This window comes from Hydra viridissima, unplaced genomic scaffold, assembly GCF_058129835.1.
Source record: "Hydra viridissima isolate aposymbiotic clone 2 unplaced genomic scaffold, HvirCarnegie_v1 scaffold_2, whole genome shotgun sequence".
In the NCBI taxonomy this organism is placed as follows: Eukaryota; Metazoa; Cnidaria; class Hydrozoa; order Anthoathecata; family Hydridae; genus Hydra; species Hydra viridissima.
The window spans coordinates 7,012,022-7,028,361 of NW_028324301.1; the positions used below are offsets into that span (position 1 = coordinate 7,012,022).

At 32.0% G+C, this 16,340-nt stretch overlaps 2 protein-coding genes across 2 annotated transcripts; both read left to right on the forward strand.

Moving 5' to 3' along the window:
* Window positions 1–73: 73 nt before the first annotated feature.
* Window positions 74–409, forward strand: LOC149891708 (uncharacterized). The gene has a single exon (XM_090077981.1). It carries the CDS (start codon window positions 74–76, stop codon window positions 407–409), a length of 336 nt encoding a protein of 111 aa, XP_089934107.1.
* A 12,857-nt stretch (window positions 410–13,266) lies between these two features.
* LOC149891709 (uncharacterized) lies at window positions 13,267–15,389 on the forward strand. The gene is made up of 2 exons (XM_090077184.1): window positions 13,267–13,462; window positions 13,531–15,389. Exons 1-2 carry the CDS (start codon window positions 13,362–13,364, stop codon window positions 14,267–14,269), a joined length of 840 nt encoding a protein of 279 aa, XP_089933310.1. The 5' UTR covers window positions 13,267–13,361; the 3' UTR covers window positions 14,270–15,389.
* Window positions 15,390–16,340: the final 951 nt, after the last annotated feature.

The following is a 16,340-nucleotide window of genomic DNA, read 5'->3' on the forward strand; positions in this document are numbered from 1 at the left end:
GAGTGTGGAAGATGTGCGCAGTGAAATAGATGAATTGAAGAGTGGTTTACAAAAATTTTGAAATGTGGAGAAAATGGAATCTACTGATGAGTGTGTGATACATAAATTCGAAAATGATATTATGCATAATGGTGAGAAATATGTAACTAAGCTTCCTTTTAAACCAGATCACGATTGTTTACCAGATAACTATAAAATTTGTGCGATTAGACTGAATAGGTTAAAGAGGCAATTGAGTGATGAGAATTTGTTAAGTGATTATGACGCCATTTTTAAAGAATACGAAATGAATAAAGTTTTTGAAAAAATTCCTGACAATGAAATCGCCAAGGAATCAGGAAAAACACACTACCTAGCACACAGGCCAGTTGTAAGAACAGATAAGGAAACCTACTGTGGATCCAATTAAATTATATAGCCATATTAGCAGAAATCAAACGAGCTTTCTTAAATGTTGAAATTTCTAGTGAGCATAAAGATTATTTAATATTTCTCTGGTATAAAAATATTGACGCAGAACAGGAACTCAGAACTGATTGTTTATAGGTTTTTAAGAGAAGTATTTGGACTGACTAGTAGCCCTTTTTTATTAAATGGAACAATAAGACATCACGTTAAAGAAATATGAAAAATCTAATGGTAAGTTTTTAAAAAGATTTGTTGAAGATTTATACGTTGATGATGTCACATCTGGAACGGAAATTGTAACATAGGGTAAAGAGCTTTATAAAAAGTTAAAAACAATTGTGTCTGAAGGCGGTTTCAATTTAAGGAAATGGAAAAAAAAACAAACAAAAATTACAAAAATATTTTGATTTTAATGAAAAAATGATAAGAAATAAGGAAATAAAAAATTCAATAAGCAATCTTGATGGCAGTAGGGGAGACCGGGCTAAATGGCTACAGTTTTAGTTTTTGAGCTCTGTGCATTTCTGGGTGAACTTTTTTGAGGATATAAAATTGCAGTTCAAAAGAATATGAATTTGGCAAGCATGTTCAAGCGTCAAACATTAAAAAAATATATAATTGGTGACTCAAAAAGGGACTCCAAAAAAGAAAAAAATATGTGCCAACTTACCCCGGCCCAGGGTAAGCTGCCACACTCTCAGGGTAAGTTAGCACACCATATAAAAAGAGACAAGTTTAGCAACATTAAGCATCTATTTCAAGTGCATCTTTTTTATGAAAACTCTTCATAACTTTTATTCAACAATATTTTTTGACATTAACTTTTTTAGCCCTTAAGTCGATCGAACTCCAAAAGCTTTTTGCTCACAAAATGGCTTATAAATCCCAAAAAACGCGAAATATTGAGAAACACAAAATGTGACTGGTTAGAGTGAACCATACAACACTTACATCTATTCGAGTTTACTTGTAGCTAATGGTATTGGTTTTTAAAATTGAAAAAGCAATATAGTTACAAAAATTACAAAATTAGTAAGAAAAACACTAAAGTCGCTATAACTTCTATGCGCATGCGCTTATAGCCCTGATACAACACTGAAAGATGAATTAGTTAAGTGGGAAGGTTCCATTTGAATTTTGGAAATTTCTGGTGGAAAATTTTTCAAATTTTGTGTAGAGATAAAATGGAGTTGGATGCGAGTGTGAGTGGAGAGATTGAGTTTAAGTGGAAAGAGTTGTTGAGAAATGTTGAGGAGTTGAGTGCTTTAAGAGTAAAGAGATTTGCGTTTGTTGGAGGTGAGGAGAGAATAATTTCGGCAGAGTTACATGGATTTTATGATAGCTCAAGAGAGATATATTGTGCAGTTGTTTATCTTAGAGTTAAGGCGAGTGTTGCTGTGAGAGCTTTTTTTTTGGCAGCCAAAACAGAGTTAGCGCCATTGAGAGAGTTGTCTGTTCCTAGGTTAGAACTGTTGGGCTGTTTGCTGTTGAGAAAATTAGTAGGAGAAGTGAAACGAGTAATAGAAAATTGAGTAATTATTAGTAATGTTAGCTGTTGGACAGATTCTGAAGTGGCTTTACATTGGATTAAAGGGAAGGAGAAAACATTGAAACCTTGGGTGGAAAATCGTGTAGTTGTGATTAGGAAAGAAAGTGGAGGCATGTAGCAGGATTGGAGAATCCAGCAGATATTCCAACTCGAATGTTTTGGAGGAGGTTGAAGTAGGATTGTTTGATGGTGAGAATAGTTTGAATGTGGATGAAGTTCTGATTGAGCCGAAAGGTGTAGATAGGATTAATGGGAGTAGAGTAAATATAGTTGAGGCTGCGAGTAGTGGTAATATTGGTGGAAGAAAAACTATCAAAAATATTCTGCTTAAGTGTGTTATTTGCAAGAAGATTAGTGGAAGAATAATGCTACCTCCCCCGACTCCTGACTTACCTGATTATCGTGGAAATGTTTCTATGTTTTAATTTCAAGCTGTTGGTGTAGATTTTGCTGGACCCTTATGTGTAAAAAGTTATTTAAATCTGATGCTGTATCTAAGGTTTATGTTTTGATTTTGACCTGTGGGTCTAGTCGTGCTGCTCATCTGGAATTAACTCCTGACATGAAGATCCCTGCTTTCCTCCGAGCACTCAAACTTTTTATTGCACGCAGGGGTACATCTGATAGATTACTAGTGATAATTTTAAAACATTTACATCTATTGAAGTAAAGAAGTTTTGTTTAAATAAAAAGATTAATCAAAAATTCATCCTACCTGTTTCCCCTTGGTGGGGAGGATTTTATGAAAGATTGGTACAATCAGTTAAGATACTACTATTAAAGGTAATAGGAAAATTCCTTTATTACAAATGAAGAACTGCAAACAGTTTTATGCGGTATCGAATCTGTAGTTAATAGTAGACCACTTGTCTTTATGAAGATGATAGTTCGAAAAAAAAAATATCTGTGCAGTTGAAAACGATATTGAGCAGAATGATGCGGCGCTCAGGTCAATTAATAAACATCCAACCCGACAGGCAGCTCTTGATGGACAATATCTAAGACAATTAAAAAACAAATATTGTTAACAAGCCAACAGGGGGAGCGTGTTAAAAGTGTCAGTAATATTTTAGTAATTGTAAAGGAGTATGTTGAAAGTGATATTCATTATTCAATTATTGTAAGTGGGTGTTGTTAAATGTGGTATTTGTAACCTAATTATTCTTATTATTGTTAATGGTTAATTTATTGGTGCGTGCTCTTCACAGATCTCTTTTTTGTTACATATACTGTTGGTGGAGCAACTTAGACCACTCTTGTATTTGTACTAGTTTAAATACATAGTCTCTCTAGATTTTATAAATGTTGTTTAAAAAAAATCCAAATGAATGTTCATTAAATTCACGATGACTTTCAATTCTAGGATCAAATTTTTGCAGTGCTTTCATTCGTGTGTTTTTCTTATTATTACTTGTTATATTATTTGCTATTCTTTTTCTAACAACTTGGTCAGTTAATAAATATGGGTTGATAAAATTTTGAGAAGATTTATTCCAGACACATGCTTGTTCAGTTCATGTTAGATTACACCAACATTTGTTATTACCATATTCCTTTTTATAAAGGGTGTCAATGCCATGATTACAAACTTCAAAAGCTCAAGCCATACAAGAATTAAAAGCAATCCAAATTTGTCTTATTTCGTTAATTTTTTGCGAACCATACACTTCTTAATATACAAACAAAAAATCTTTTTTAAACCTGACTAAAAAATAAAATCCGACTTAACATTTAAAGAGTTTCTGATTGCGTTCAAATCTCTATTTCAAAAAAAGCATTTGAAAAATATGAAATACTTGTAAACGTCGTAATAGATTGTTTTGATTACCTAAAAGATATTCTTTTTAAAGCTTTTACAACATTGATCTCTCAGGAAATTTTCCTGATGAGATTAAAAATTGGTAATACAATTCTGATTTTCAAGAAGGTGAACGAACTAAAAATTATCGCCCATCACTTTTCTACCAATAGAAGCAATAGAAAGATTTGTGTACAATAGATTATTTGATTATCTCAATCACAACAATTTATTATAAAAAAATCAGTTTGGTTTTTAAAAAATAATTCAACCTTATTCAAAAATAATACCATCTTGCATCAAAATCACATTTTTAGACACAGGGAATAACTTTTTATTACTCATAGCTTCTTTACAAACTGATAAAATACTTTTAATACAATAATCATTGTTTACAGAGGCGTTTTCATTAATAGAATTCATCGATTACACTAATCTTTCATAAAATCTTCCTCACCACGGGCAGGGAGGTTACTTTTGATTAATCTAATTCTTTATATATAAGGTTCCAGCAAAAGCTAAACAAGTAATTGAAACGAATACATAGAAATATTTACACAGTAATCAGATAAGTTAGGAATTGAGGAAGGTGGGATTGTTCTTCCGTGAATTTTCTTGCAAATATAACACTTAAGGAGAATTTTTTTGAAAGCTTTACTTCCTTTAACAATCCATTTTATCAAAACGTTGCTCTAATATAACTTAATGTCATTTCAATACCGTGATGCATTACACAATCATCGGGCGTCATAAATAAATAACCCTGTAGAATAGTAACGTTGCAATAAAACATATTGCGACTAAAATGACAGTTTTTAAATATTCATTTTAGTCGCAGTTTTATTCGTTGGTGAACAACTTCAGGGATGAATTTAACTTCTTGCTGTTGATTTCTCTTGATTTCGTAAATTATGCTGCTCAAGGAATAACCATAAAACAAATGCCTTATTCATATTCATCAAACGTTAAGACATTTTATTTAATTAATTCATTGTGCTTCTTAAGTGTTTTTATCAAATCACTCACAAATCTAATACCATATCTAGTCACCATTTAAGGCTGTTCAAAGTCCTACACTTCTTAAATTTTATCAGAACACCAATAAAAATCCACTGCTCTTTCTGATTCAATCACGTCTCATTTCGTGTTTACACTACTCTCCTTTACCTAATCTTCACCCATCAACTCAATTAGAACTTCATCCATCTTCAACCTGTTTTCATTAAAATACAATCCTATATTAATCTCAATCTTAACAATTCCTTTAACAAATGTTACTAGTTAACTGCTTATTTCTTTTTAAAAAAATTTAAAAAGGATTGGGGGGTCGCTAATTTTAGTGTAGCGTAGATACTCGACAGCTCTGTTTATACTCATGGTTACTTTTCCCCAATTCTGTTTCTAAGTAAATGCTATTGTCATGGTTGCTAATTGAATTTCTATTTCCTTATTTCTTATGATAGCCAGAAGTTGCAATTCTTGAGTGTTGTCCATTATTTCAATTAATTCAGACAATTGTTTTTTAACCTTTTGTACTCTTTACCCTTTATAACACTCTCACTTCCAGATGTGACATCATCTGCATAAATCCTTATTAAGCTTTTTTAAAAACTTGCCATTAGCTTTTTCATACTTTTTGGTGTGATATCTTGTTGTTCAATTTAATAATAAAAAAAAAGGCTACTTATCACTTGTCTCTTTAACCTATTCAAACTAATTTCACAATTTTTGTAGTTATCTGGTAAACAATCGTAATCTGGTTTAAAAGGAAGCTTGATGAAGAATCTTTCACATTATGTATAACATCACTTTCAAATTTATGTATAACATTCGTCAGTTGATTTCATTTTCTCCACACTCCAAACTTTCTGTAAATCACTTCTTAATTCATCTTGCTACACAGCTTCCAAACTCCCAATTGAAACTAGCATTAACACATAAACTTACAATTACTTTCTCATTAATATTTTCTTCAGAAGGTATTGGACCACTTAATACACATCCTGGAACAGATAAAGAAGCTAAAAGACATCCTTCAATCTCCATATTAACTTTACTTGTCATAAATTTATGGTACAAATCACACCTATCATTTAATCTATAGTATTAGGTGTATAACTTTTTGAGGCAATCCACGAATCAATCCAATTTTTTTATCGTAAGAACCAAAATGCTGATCAGCCAGCCGTGCTCCATTGATCGGAAAAGGTGGTAATCAGATGGAGCAATGCCAGGAGAGTGCGGTGGGTGTAGTAAAACTTCCCATTTCAGCGTTTCCAAGAACGTTTTCACCGGTCGCGTTACATGGAGGGGGGAGAGGGGAGCATTGTCATGCAGCAAAAATACTTTGTCGTGCCTTTCCTCGTATTGCCATTTTTCCTTTAACGCTCGTCTCAAACGCATCAGTTGAGTTCAATATCGTTCGCCTGTAATGGTCTCAGTCGGTTTTAGCAACTTGTAGTACACTACACCGAGCTATTCCCACCAAATACAGAGCACATCCTTATAGCCGTGAATATTGGGTTTGGCAGTCAATATGGAAGCATGGTCGGACATACTCCATAATTTTCTGAGTTTGGGATTATTGTAGTGAACCCATTTTTTGTCCCCAGTCATAGCACAGTGCAGAAATCCCTTGTGTCATTGCCTTTGGAGCAGCTCACCTTGTACGGCACCAAATTTCCTTGCTTCTTAAGCCTTCCCAGGGCGTCGAAGGATTGGAAATGGTTGGCTGAGTCACATGCAGTGATTTCACCATTTCTTCTTGGGTTTGGCACGAGTCTTCGTTGAGTAAAGTTGTCAACTCGTCATCTTTAAACACCTTTTCCCTTCCACCGCCATGCTGGTCATCGACTTTGAAATCACCGTTATTGAAGCATTAAAACCATTCACGAGACGTTCTTTCACTAATAGCTGTCTCACCGTACGGATCCGAGAGTATTCGATGAGTCTTAGACACAGGTTTCTTTGATTAAACGCATATAGTAAAAGCTTCCCGCAAATGACGAGAATTCGACTCGTAAAATGAGAATTTAAAGCTATTAAAAATATGTGAAGCGAGTACAAAATCACCTATGTTTGGAAATGGTGCTTTCAACAAATTTGTAAAGTTACCAAATGACACTTTAGACCCGAAAGTTACATCAATCGAAAAATTGCGGAAGCAAAGTTATAGACCTAATAAAATCTTTAGAACCTTCATAAAAATCAGCCAAAATTAACTATAAAAAATATGAAATTTAGGTGAAATTTTTACACGCTCTAGGTATCTCTTGTTTCTGCACAGGGCTGAAAACAAATAACAAGCATACGTAGAGCTTCAACATTCGTGCAAGCTAGCATTTTTATGTGATACTATACCAAGTTTTTAAAAAATGGAACTAATTAACTAAACTCACTCTCTGAATTATTAAAAAAAACATTGCCTTTGCTGTTTGTTGTTAAATGCTATCAGATACACCTACAAAAGTTGCACCGGCTTGGGTTTGCTTTTTTACTAAATATAGAAAAATGGTTTCCCATTACACTGAAAACACAAGTAATTAGAATGACAAAATTTTGAAATAAGACCTAATTTCAAACAGATAAAGCATCTCTTAAGCTGTTTTAAATGCATACTTATAGTAGACCTATATTCAACATCTTAAAAAATTTTTCTATTTCTTTTTCAAAATCTCCCTTTTCTCTTCTTTCATAACTTTTCTTCTTTCACTACTCTTCCTTCTTCTTCTTTTAAAACTTGTTTCCAAAAATTTTTTTCGTCTTTTTTCCTTTCTTTCTACTTTTTCCTTCTTTTTTCTTTCTCGCTCTCTTCTTTTTCTATGTTTCAAGACAATTTTTTTCAACAAGTTCGTTTGGTCTTTTTATTTCGACTTCTGAGTCATGGTTCTGTGAAACAGGTTTTGCCAGTTTTGATTAAGGTTTTTCTCTGGTCTTTTGATTAAGGTTTGTCTCTAGTCTCGACTTGTTTGCAAAAATCGTAAAACAATTATAGAAATGTTGCGAACCTTACTAATTGAATTATCATCATTTTACAGGTCTGGGTACAATTGAATTTCAAATCGTTATTGTAAAACAATTTAAAATTTTAATTATATGATTATTTTATTTTTCATGCAAGTGTACGTGTCCACGTTGTATTTCGGCTGTCGTGCACTTTCCATCGTTTGATAAGTGACATATTTGAGTAGGGTAAAAATTAAAACCTTATCTTTATCACTACTTCCGTTTTTCTTCCTCACAATAGCAAAAGCAGAAGTGAGCATAAAGAAGAACAGCACAAGAATGAGAAGAATAGGAGAGAAAACAACCTTTCAAAAACTTCATGAATTATTGGTTTGTCATAAGATATCGCCCATGTAACTCAATATAACGAACAGCAGTTTCTTTAGCATATTTATTCTGCAAATATGATTGATAGTTTTGTTAATAAGGGGAACTTAGTGTTTTTAAAATAACACTGAACCTCTCTTTTAGAGATTTATCCCCTTAATATTTGATGATACCTCATTACAGGAATATGGCCAGGATTTGGAAAGAAACTCCTGCCCATGTTCCCGTAAATACTTTTACTTAATAAAATTATAAATAATGAAAGCCCAGAAATTAAAACCAATTAAAGAGTTATTTTGAACAAAGTCTTTTTAAAAAAGGAAATACTTCAAGCTGTTTATTAGAGTATGCTGTATATATGCTTCTACTCTTGACCTACGAGATATTAAATTCTTGGTTCACTTGAGCCTTTATATAGATCACGTGCTATGTGTCAAAAAAAAAGCTATGTGGTGGGAAATAAGAGCAACCACTTTGTTGAAGCATTTTTACTCTTAAAAAAAAGGAGGAAAAAAAGGATTTTGAAATTTCAGATTTCTTATAAAAATCATTTTCTTTAAAAAACTATTTGTATATGCAGTCCCATTTCCCACTTGTTGTAATTAACTGTTTTCTTATGCTATCCTTTTTTTGTTAGTCATAAGAGTAGCTTATTCCTGCTTGCATCAGCCTCGTTGCATCAACCTCGTTGCATCAGGCTTGTTTTCCCAGGTTTCAGTTTCGGACTATGTTTACTCCAATTGCTACAATTATTTTTTAATAGTTTTTTGTCATCCACTGATTTCTTAACAATTCCTAAAATTGTATAATCCTTTTCAGACTCAAAAATTTTGCAAATCTAATTTTTTTTTTAAAAAAAAAAAACAAATCGATTTGAAAGAGTTTGTGATTTGATTCTTATAAGCAAAAAGTTAGAAAAATAGTAAAACAATGCTCCAATTGCAACTTTTGTCGTATTATTTACACTCTAATATCATGGTTTTGCTTCATTCCTATCGTTTGAGTTGTTTGAAAGCATATTCTTTAGACAAGGAGTTCAAAGTAAAACGGCCTCTAAGTTTTAGCGGATCCTATTAGATTTGGTTTGTTTTCCACTCATCCTAAAGACGTGTTTCATAAGTCAAATTTAATTGACCGATTGTACTTGATTAACAAAAGTAAATACAACTTGAATCAATTTTTTGTTTATCTCAATATAAATCGATCAACAATTTAGTTTACAGTGGCGTCGAAAGCATCGTTCGATAGTTTCTACAGATAGTAAAAATTTCGTTAAAAGAATTTAGAAAGTTTTAACTCGATGAAAAAAAAGCCGTCGTTTTTGAGTGAACCAATGGATATCAAGAAGAAATTGATTAAGAGCATCAAAAGCCTCGCTGAAGGAGCTATCATCAGAGGATAAAGAATACATAAATCATTTTAGAGTGTAAGAACCAAAATTCGACGAATTCTGAAAGTTTGAACTTTCTGAATTCGTCGAATTTTGAAATTTAAAACTTTTAAAATTTGAAAATTTTGAAATTTGAAACTTTTACATAAATAATGTCATTATTTATGTAAAAGTTTCATAAAAACTTTTATTGCAGCACAAAAAACGTCTACCAAAATAAATTTAACTTGTTTCTTTCTGTATCTAATTTGCTACAGGAGATTCATTTGTTACGGTAGCTACCGTGTATCGCTTACCTAAAAATACAATTTCGAGTATTTTGGTTAGTGCTTGTGCGGCAATTTAGAAACTTTAGCAAAAAACGTTGCAAATTTCCTGATTAATTCCCATTCATTTATTCTACTTAATTAAACCATATTGTAAGTTGTTTGGAAATATTTTTTATTTTAATATCATATAATCAAAATGTTGATAACATTAAAACATATCAGTACTAGAAGGAACGTCTACGTTGTTTTTACACTAACGAATTTTGGACTTAATAAAATGTTTAAATTTCAAAAAACTTACAAAACACAGGGCTTTACTAAAGCTTAATCTAATGTTTGTGCAAAAAAATCACTTCGATGAAAAGTTAAAACCAAATAACTGTCTAACTCACAGTTATGTCATAAGCTTACTAGCATACTGTAGAGGGTAGTTAAGAATTGAAACGTGCATATCAGAAATAGTAATGATAATTCAATAAGATTTACAAGTTAATTATGTAATATATATCTTTTTTAAATAATAATGATAATAAAAAAATTATTGTTATTTACGTTTACTTACGTTAAACATGCCATTTTTATTATTCAAAATAACAAACATTATAGTATAAAAAGCTATTTATATTCTGCTATGGCTGTATTATTTATTATATTTCAGCTCCATCAGCGCTGTTGAAATAAAGTATTTGTTTTTTAAATAGACGAAACCTGATGCAATGATATATTATATATACTAGATGTCTAACTTCGATCCGAAATGTGAAGCCGTGGGAGCCATTTCTAATTCGGGCAAAAACGTGCATTTTTAACTTTTATTTCGCACGTCGGATATAGTTTTTGCCCTTATTACAAATGGCGGATATAGTTTTTGCCCTTATTACAAATGGCGGATTCAATTTGTAAACAAAAAAAGCGGCTTCACTTTTCGTCCAATAAAATCCCGCAAGTTAGACATCTAGTATATATAATATATCATTGACCTGATGTTATGTCTTTGTAAAAACATTATTGTTTACAAATCTGGCTGTAACTAGGCATCCCATAATTCCCGTTGACTGTACTAGGTATCCCATAATTCCCGTTAACCAATAAACGATGGCGAATATTAGCGGTTTGTTGTATATTCTTGTACTTTCAACATTATCTTAGAGCACTTTACATTAATTTTGAGACCTATGTTTTTATACGATTCTTAATCAGCATAAAGTTCTCTATCATAATTAATCATAAAAATAGGGAAAGCAGGGGGTAGTGGGAGGGAGAAAATCGAGTAGCGCCCAAATATTCTCCTCCTGTGCCATTTGAAAGCACTGGCAATGGGGTTTCACAATGAGATGGTAAAAATGCTGGTTAAGTAATTGTATGATAATGATATTCTCTCAATAACTATAATAGCTTTTGTCTTAATAAAGTTTGAATATGGTCCTGGCTGACGATTGTATGGTAAAGAGGCATTTTTTTTAGCTGTATAACAACATAATCAGTGAGCAGCTCGAATTCATCATCAGTCTCATTATTGTTAGTTTGCACTACCTAATCGAGATTATCAAGTGCAGCGCTTATATTTGAAATATTGCAATTTGTCACCTTCTACTCTTTGTAGCAATGAGGAGTATGAAAAATATTTGTTGTCTGTGATTGCTTCAGAGTAGAAATTCAGAGTAGATAGATTAGTAGTTTATGTGTTTTCTGCACATATCTGATCTTTCTGAGTTTCAGAGATTCTGGTGAGAAAAGGCGTAGACATTAATGCAGAAAAATCAATTTCTGAAGGATTTCCCGCTCCATTTCCATGCACTTCCCTTCCAGCTCCATCAGGAAATGTTAAATTCTAAAAAATTAACGCGGATTTATCTAAATATGTGCCCCCGGTTTTATTATGAAAACGTATTACAAAGGTAGCAAAATGTAAATAATATTTTTCTGCTACAGGTGCCACAAACTAAAGAAGAATGAAACACAGTTCAAAAGGAGCAATACTTTTAAAAGACTTTTCCCAGTTGCTATGGTGTGATAGATGGAAAGCATATTGTTATAGAAAATGTCCCTTCCAGTAGATCAGATTAAATGAAGCTACCTTCCGAGGGGAAAGCTTCATTTGTTACAGATACTCCGTTTAAAAATAAAATACTCCGGTAAAACTGTATGGAAGAAGTGATAATTTATTTTAAAGCAAAAATTCTTCAACTATTGTTTTTCAAGAGCTCATCGTGTAGTGGAGAATGGATTTGGAATTTTGGTTTCTAGATAATGAGTCTTTGAAAAACCTATTGCTGTTGGAATTACTTAAGTGGATGAAGTTGCTAAAATAGATTTAGTAGGGAATAAGTATTTTTTTCTGGAACAAAAAACATACTTACTAAATTTGATAAAGTATCTCTTGTATTTATAACACTGTTTAAAATTACATCTTTTATACCAAAACAGTTTTTTATACCAAACAGTCTTTCATACCAAAACAGTTTTGGTACGTGTATTTTGTCTCTTCCCATGACACTTTTTATAGGATTTGCTGACCAGGCATTTTCTTTTTCATAAATTGTTCAAAATGTTTTGATTTTGTTTTTGAAACCAACAATAGTAAGACAATCATTTTCTTTTATGATGGAAACTGACGCATTCTCTCTTACATCTTTTTTGTATTTATCTATCCATGGTTTCTAGAACTGTCCAAAATCATGATTGTGGACAGCTCTAGAAATTGTAGCATCACACTGTCTGAACACATTAGGTTCTTTTCTTCAATTACAAGTATGTCTACATTTTATACATTTTTTTATACATGATAAAAAAATACATCATAGTAAACAAAAAAAAACCATAACATTGAAAAAAAAAAAACAACAAGAAAAACAATCTAAGTTTTAAAGAGAATTGACCTTCAACTGCAGTTGGTGAAGTTTACGCGTTAAAAGACAAGTTTCAATTTTAAAGCAATCAATTGATTACTCATAACTTGAACGACATAGTTTTACTGAATCAAACTTTTGTTGATCAACTAAAAAGCAGCTCAACTTTAATCTCACTATAGATTTTTTGTTCAAGTTTTGTTGTTCAAATACAGTCGCTCATTTTAAGTAAGAACGTATCTGAATTAAAAAAGTCGCTCATTTTAAGTAAGAACGTATCTGAACCGTAAGAGCGCATCTGAATTCGCGGTGTCGGTATATTCTTGAAGTGCTAATTTGATGTCTTTCTATATATATTAAGGATTGATATAAGACCGTCAGCTTCAAAACCGGCCCTTTGACATTTTTTTCGATTTTGAATGTAGCGCGCCAAATGCCTCGTAATGGCTCGCACAATACTGAAAAATAAAAGAAGTAGTGCAAAACCTGTTCAATCCTACAGTTTTTACTATGTAAAATTCAGCAAATGGTGCAAAACCGGCTCTTTGTTTGCGCAGCTGCTTCAAAACCAGTTTATTATTTCAGCCAATAGAAAAGCACTTATCATACCACGTGATCACTACAGCTGATATTGAAAATTCTTTCATTTTTTATGCTTTTATCCTCTGGAAATTGCAAATTCTTCGTGATTTGTCTTGTAAGTAATAGAAAAAGTAGAAAATATTTATGAAATATTAATTAACTAAACATTTACAGACTTTTTGCGATGGAAAACGATCGAAAAGTAAAAACAACAAGCAGACTGCAGTCACGCAAACGCGTGGCAGACCCCGAAAACACAAAACGAGCAAGGGAGAAGAAAGCTAGGTATGCATTACTGATGAATTATTATTTGTAATTATGTTAGTTAACTTTTAACTTCTATTTTTCTGCAGGTATTCAAAGAAGAGTCCACCAAAAATCCCTTCATGCAAGCACAAATTGGGTGCTTTCCAATGTCACTGCCTGTCACAGAGTGATGTCATCACTTTCAATGAGCGATTTTATCAAACAAGTAAGAAAATGGACCAAGACAACTTCATTTTAAAGCATTGTTCATCCCTACAGCCGAAACGGGTTAAAGGTGAATCAAATAGGAAAAGAGAGTTTACTGTAAAATATTTTGTTACAAAGGCTGTCTCTTCCTCTATAAGATTACCGATTTGTAGGAGAACATTTTTAGGAATATTAGGCATAAAAAAACATAGACTGCATGGAGTTATCAGTAGATACCACAAATCTGATACTTCAGCCAAAGAAAGTAGAGGTGGAGACAGGAAAGCAGAGAAGTTTGTTGAGAAAAAAGAGAAAGTAAATAAACTCATAGAATCATTTCAGGTTAGTGAAAAGCACTACTGTAGATCACACTCAAAATGTAGGCAGTACTTACCAGCTGAACTCTCAACTGCTGCAATGTGGAGGATGTATAACAAAAAGTGTGATAGTCAATTAAAAGTTATCAAATGGTTTTTTTCTAATATATTCAATACAGAGTATAATCTAGGTTTTGGGACCCCTAGAGTTGACACCTGCTCTGCATGTTCTGAACTTAGAACTAGAATCAAAAAATACAAAAGATCTCCAAGCCAGAGAAAAAATTGTTTTAAAATTAAACATCCATTGCCAAAGAGCTGATACTTATCTTGACAAGCTGAGGGAAGAAAGTGATGACCTTGTTACCATCTCATTTGATTGTGAGAAGAACTAAGTCTTACCTAAACTATCAGATCAAGCTGCATATTATAGGAGGCAGCTCAACTTTTATAATTTTACAATTGTAAAAGGGAGCTCTCATAATACACTTAACAAAGAAAATATTGTTTCTCACTATTGGATAGAGGGGGAGCAATCTAAGGGATCAAATGAAATTGCATCTACTCTTTACTTTTCTCTGAATAATTTAAGCATGTCTAGCAACATAAAAAGAGTCAGATTGTGCTGTGATGGACGCCCTGGGCAAAATAAGAATACAGTAATGATTGGTATGATCAGTTATTGGCTCCACAATAAAGCTCATCCTCATATTCAAACAGTGGAACTGGATTTCCCAGTGACAGGTCACTCCTTTATCCCACCAGATAGGGTGTTTGGCACCATTGAAAAGGTCATCAATAAGAATGAGATCATTGTTAGCCCCAAAGAGTATGTGGAGGTCAATGAAAAACATTCTGCAGTTTTCCACTTAGGAGAAGATTATGAAATTTTTGATTGAAAAAGTTATTTGAAAACAATTCTAAGAAATAATGTTTCTTGGCATTTCAAAATAGCTAGCTGTAAAAGAATCATTGTGTTAAAAAGACCAAGAATTATTGAGGTGAGAGGTGAACCTTTTTATACAGTAGAAGTTAATGCTTTTAAGTCATTGGCTAAGAAAGGTAAAAAATTTAATTCAATTAATTTACCAATCATTCATTCACAAATTAAAATTAACCCAAAGAAAATAAAGGATGTAGAAAAGTTATTGAACTCTCATTATGGTGTTGATTGGAGACAAGATCAAAATCTTGAGTTTTACAATAAAATCATTCCTAATGAGGAAAGAGATGGCATTGACTCTGATCAGGAAAGTGAATCAGAAGAAAATAATGAGCTGTGCTGTGGTGAAGATGGATCATCTGATATTGATGATGTTGATGTTCGGATTTAGTAATTTAAATTTTGTGAATTTGAAACTATTTTATTGTAAAGAATTTTTTATTATGACATTGACTTGCCTTTTTAATGTGTTTTTTAAGGTGCATATAAAAAAAAGAAAGCTATACAATTTTTGTTTTGCTAATTATTGTATAAGTAAATTTAATCTTTTAAATGTTATTCACACATGTATTTGTGACCTATACATGTCTAGCAGAAATTTTATGTACACCATAAATTTATTTAATAACACCTGCCCGCTGAATGTGCCATATATTATATTGAAACTTTATAATGAAACATCATATTGCAAGAACCATAATAAATTTCTTATTAAAAATTTTTTCAGTGTTTTGTTGCTTCTACTATAAAACCCAGGTAGCTAAACTTATATGACATGTGATGCAGGTATTTCTTCAATTTTTATGACCACTAATAATTAGTTACGTTATTGCATTTTAATAGAAATTTAATGCATGGCAAAAATTATTTCGAAATATATATAACTTTTTGAAAACATTAGCGGGCTATCCTGCTAAAAAAAAGGGGGGAAAGAGTTTTCTAAAATTGCCCATAGCTGGCGTAAATATACTGAAAAGCGTGTGAAATCGCGGTGTACTTTAAATAACCATGGGTTCCAACGAAATTAATCACAAAACAATTAAAATTTTGTTAAAATGTGCTGTGGCTGGATCAAAACCGGCTCTTTTTTGAAAAAAATGCCCTTTAATTAAATATTTCTATTCAATGATAATTGAATCAGTGTTTTTTAAAAGGGCTGATTTGCTCAAAACCCGTTTTTGAGAAAACTAAAAAAAACTCTTTATATCTTTTAATATTAAATATACAGAATTTGTGTAATATATTTTTAAAAAATATATGCAAGAGTAATATCTTAGTACACTTTGATAATTGTTATAACATTTCGTTTGTTAATAATTAATTAATGAAATTTCGAAAAATTGGCCCTTTTAAAAAAAATCGAATATTCCGAAATCGAAACTGTTTATATTTTCCGCGTATTGCGGCTAAAAATACGAATCAGCTGGAGAGTGGTTTTTTTAAAAAGGGC

Bases quoted from the DNA above. Each gene is read 5' to 3' on its own strand.
- LOC149891709 (XM_090077184.1), top strand. From the start codon at position 13,362: ATGGAAAACGATCGAAAAGTAAAAACAACAAGCAGACTGCAGTCACGC. The intron at 13,463-13,530 runs GTATGCATTACT...ATTTTTCTGCAG, and splicing joins GCAAGGGAGAAGAAAGCTAG to GTATTCAAAGAAGAGTCCAC.
- LOC149891708 (XM_090077981.1), top strand. From the start codon at position 74: ATGGAATCTACTGATGAGTGTGTGATACATAAATTCGAAAATGATATT.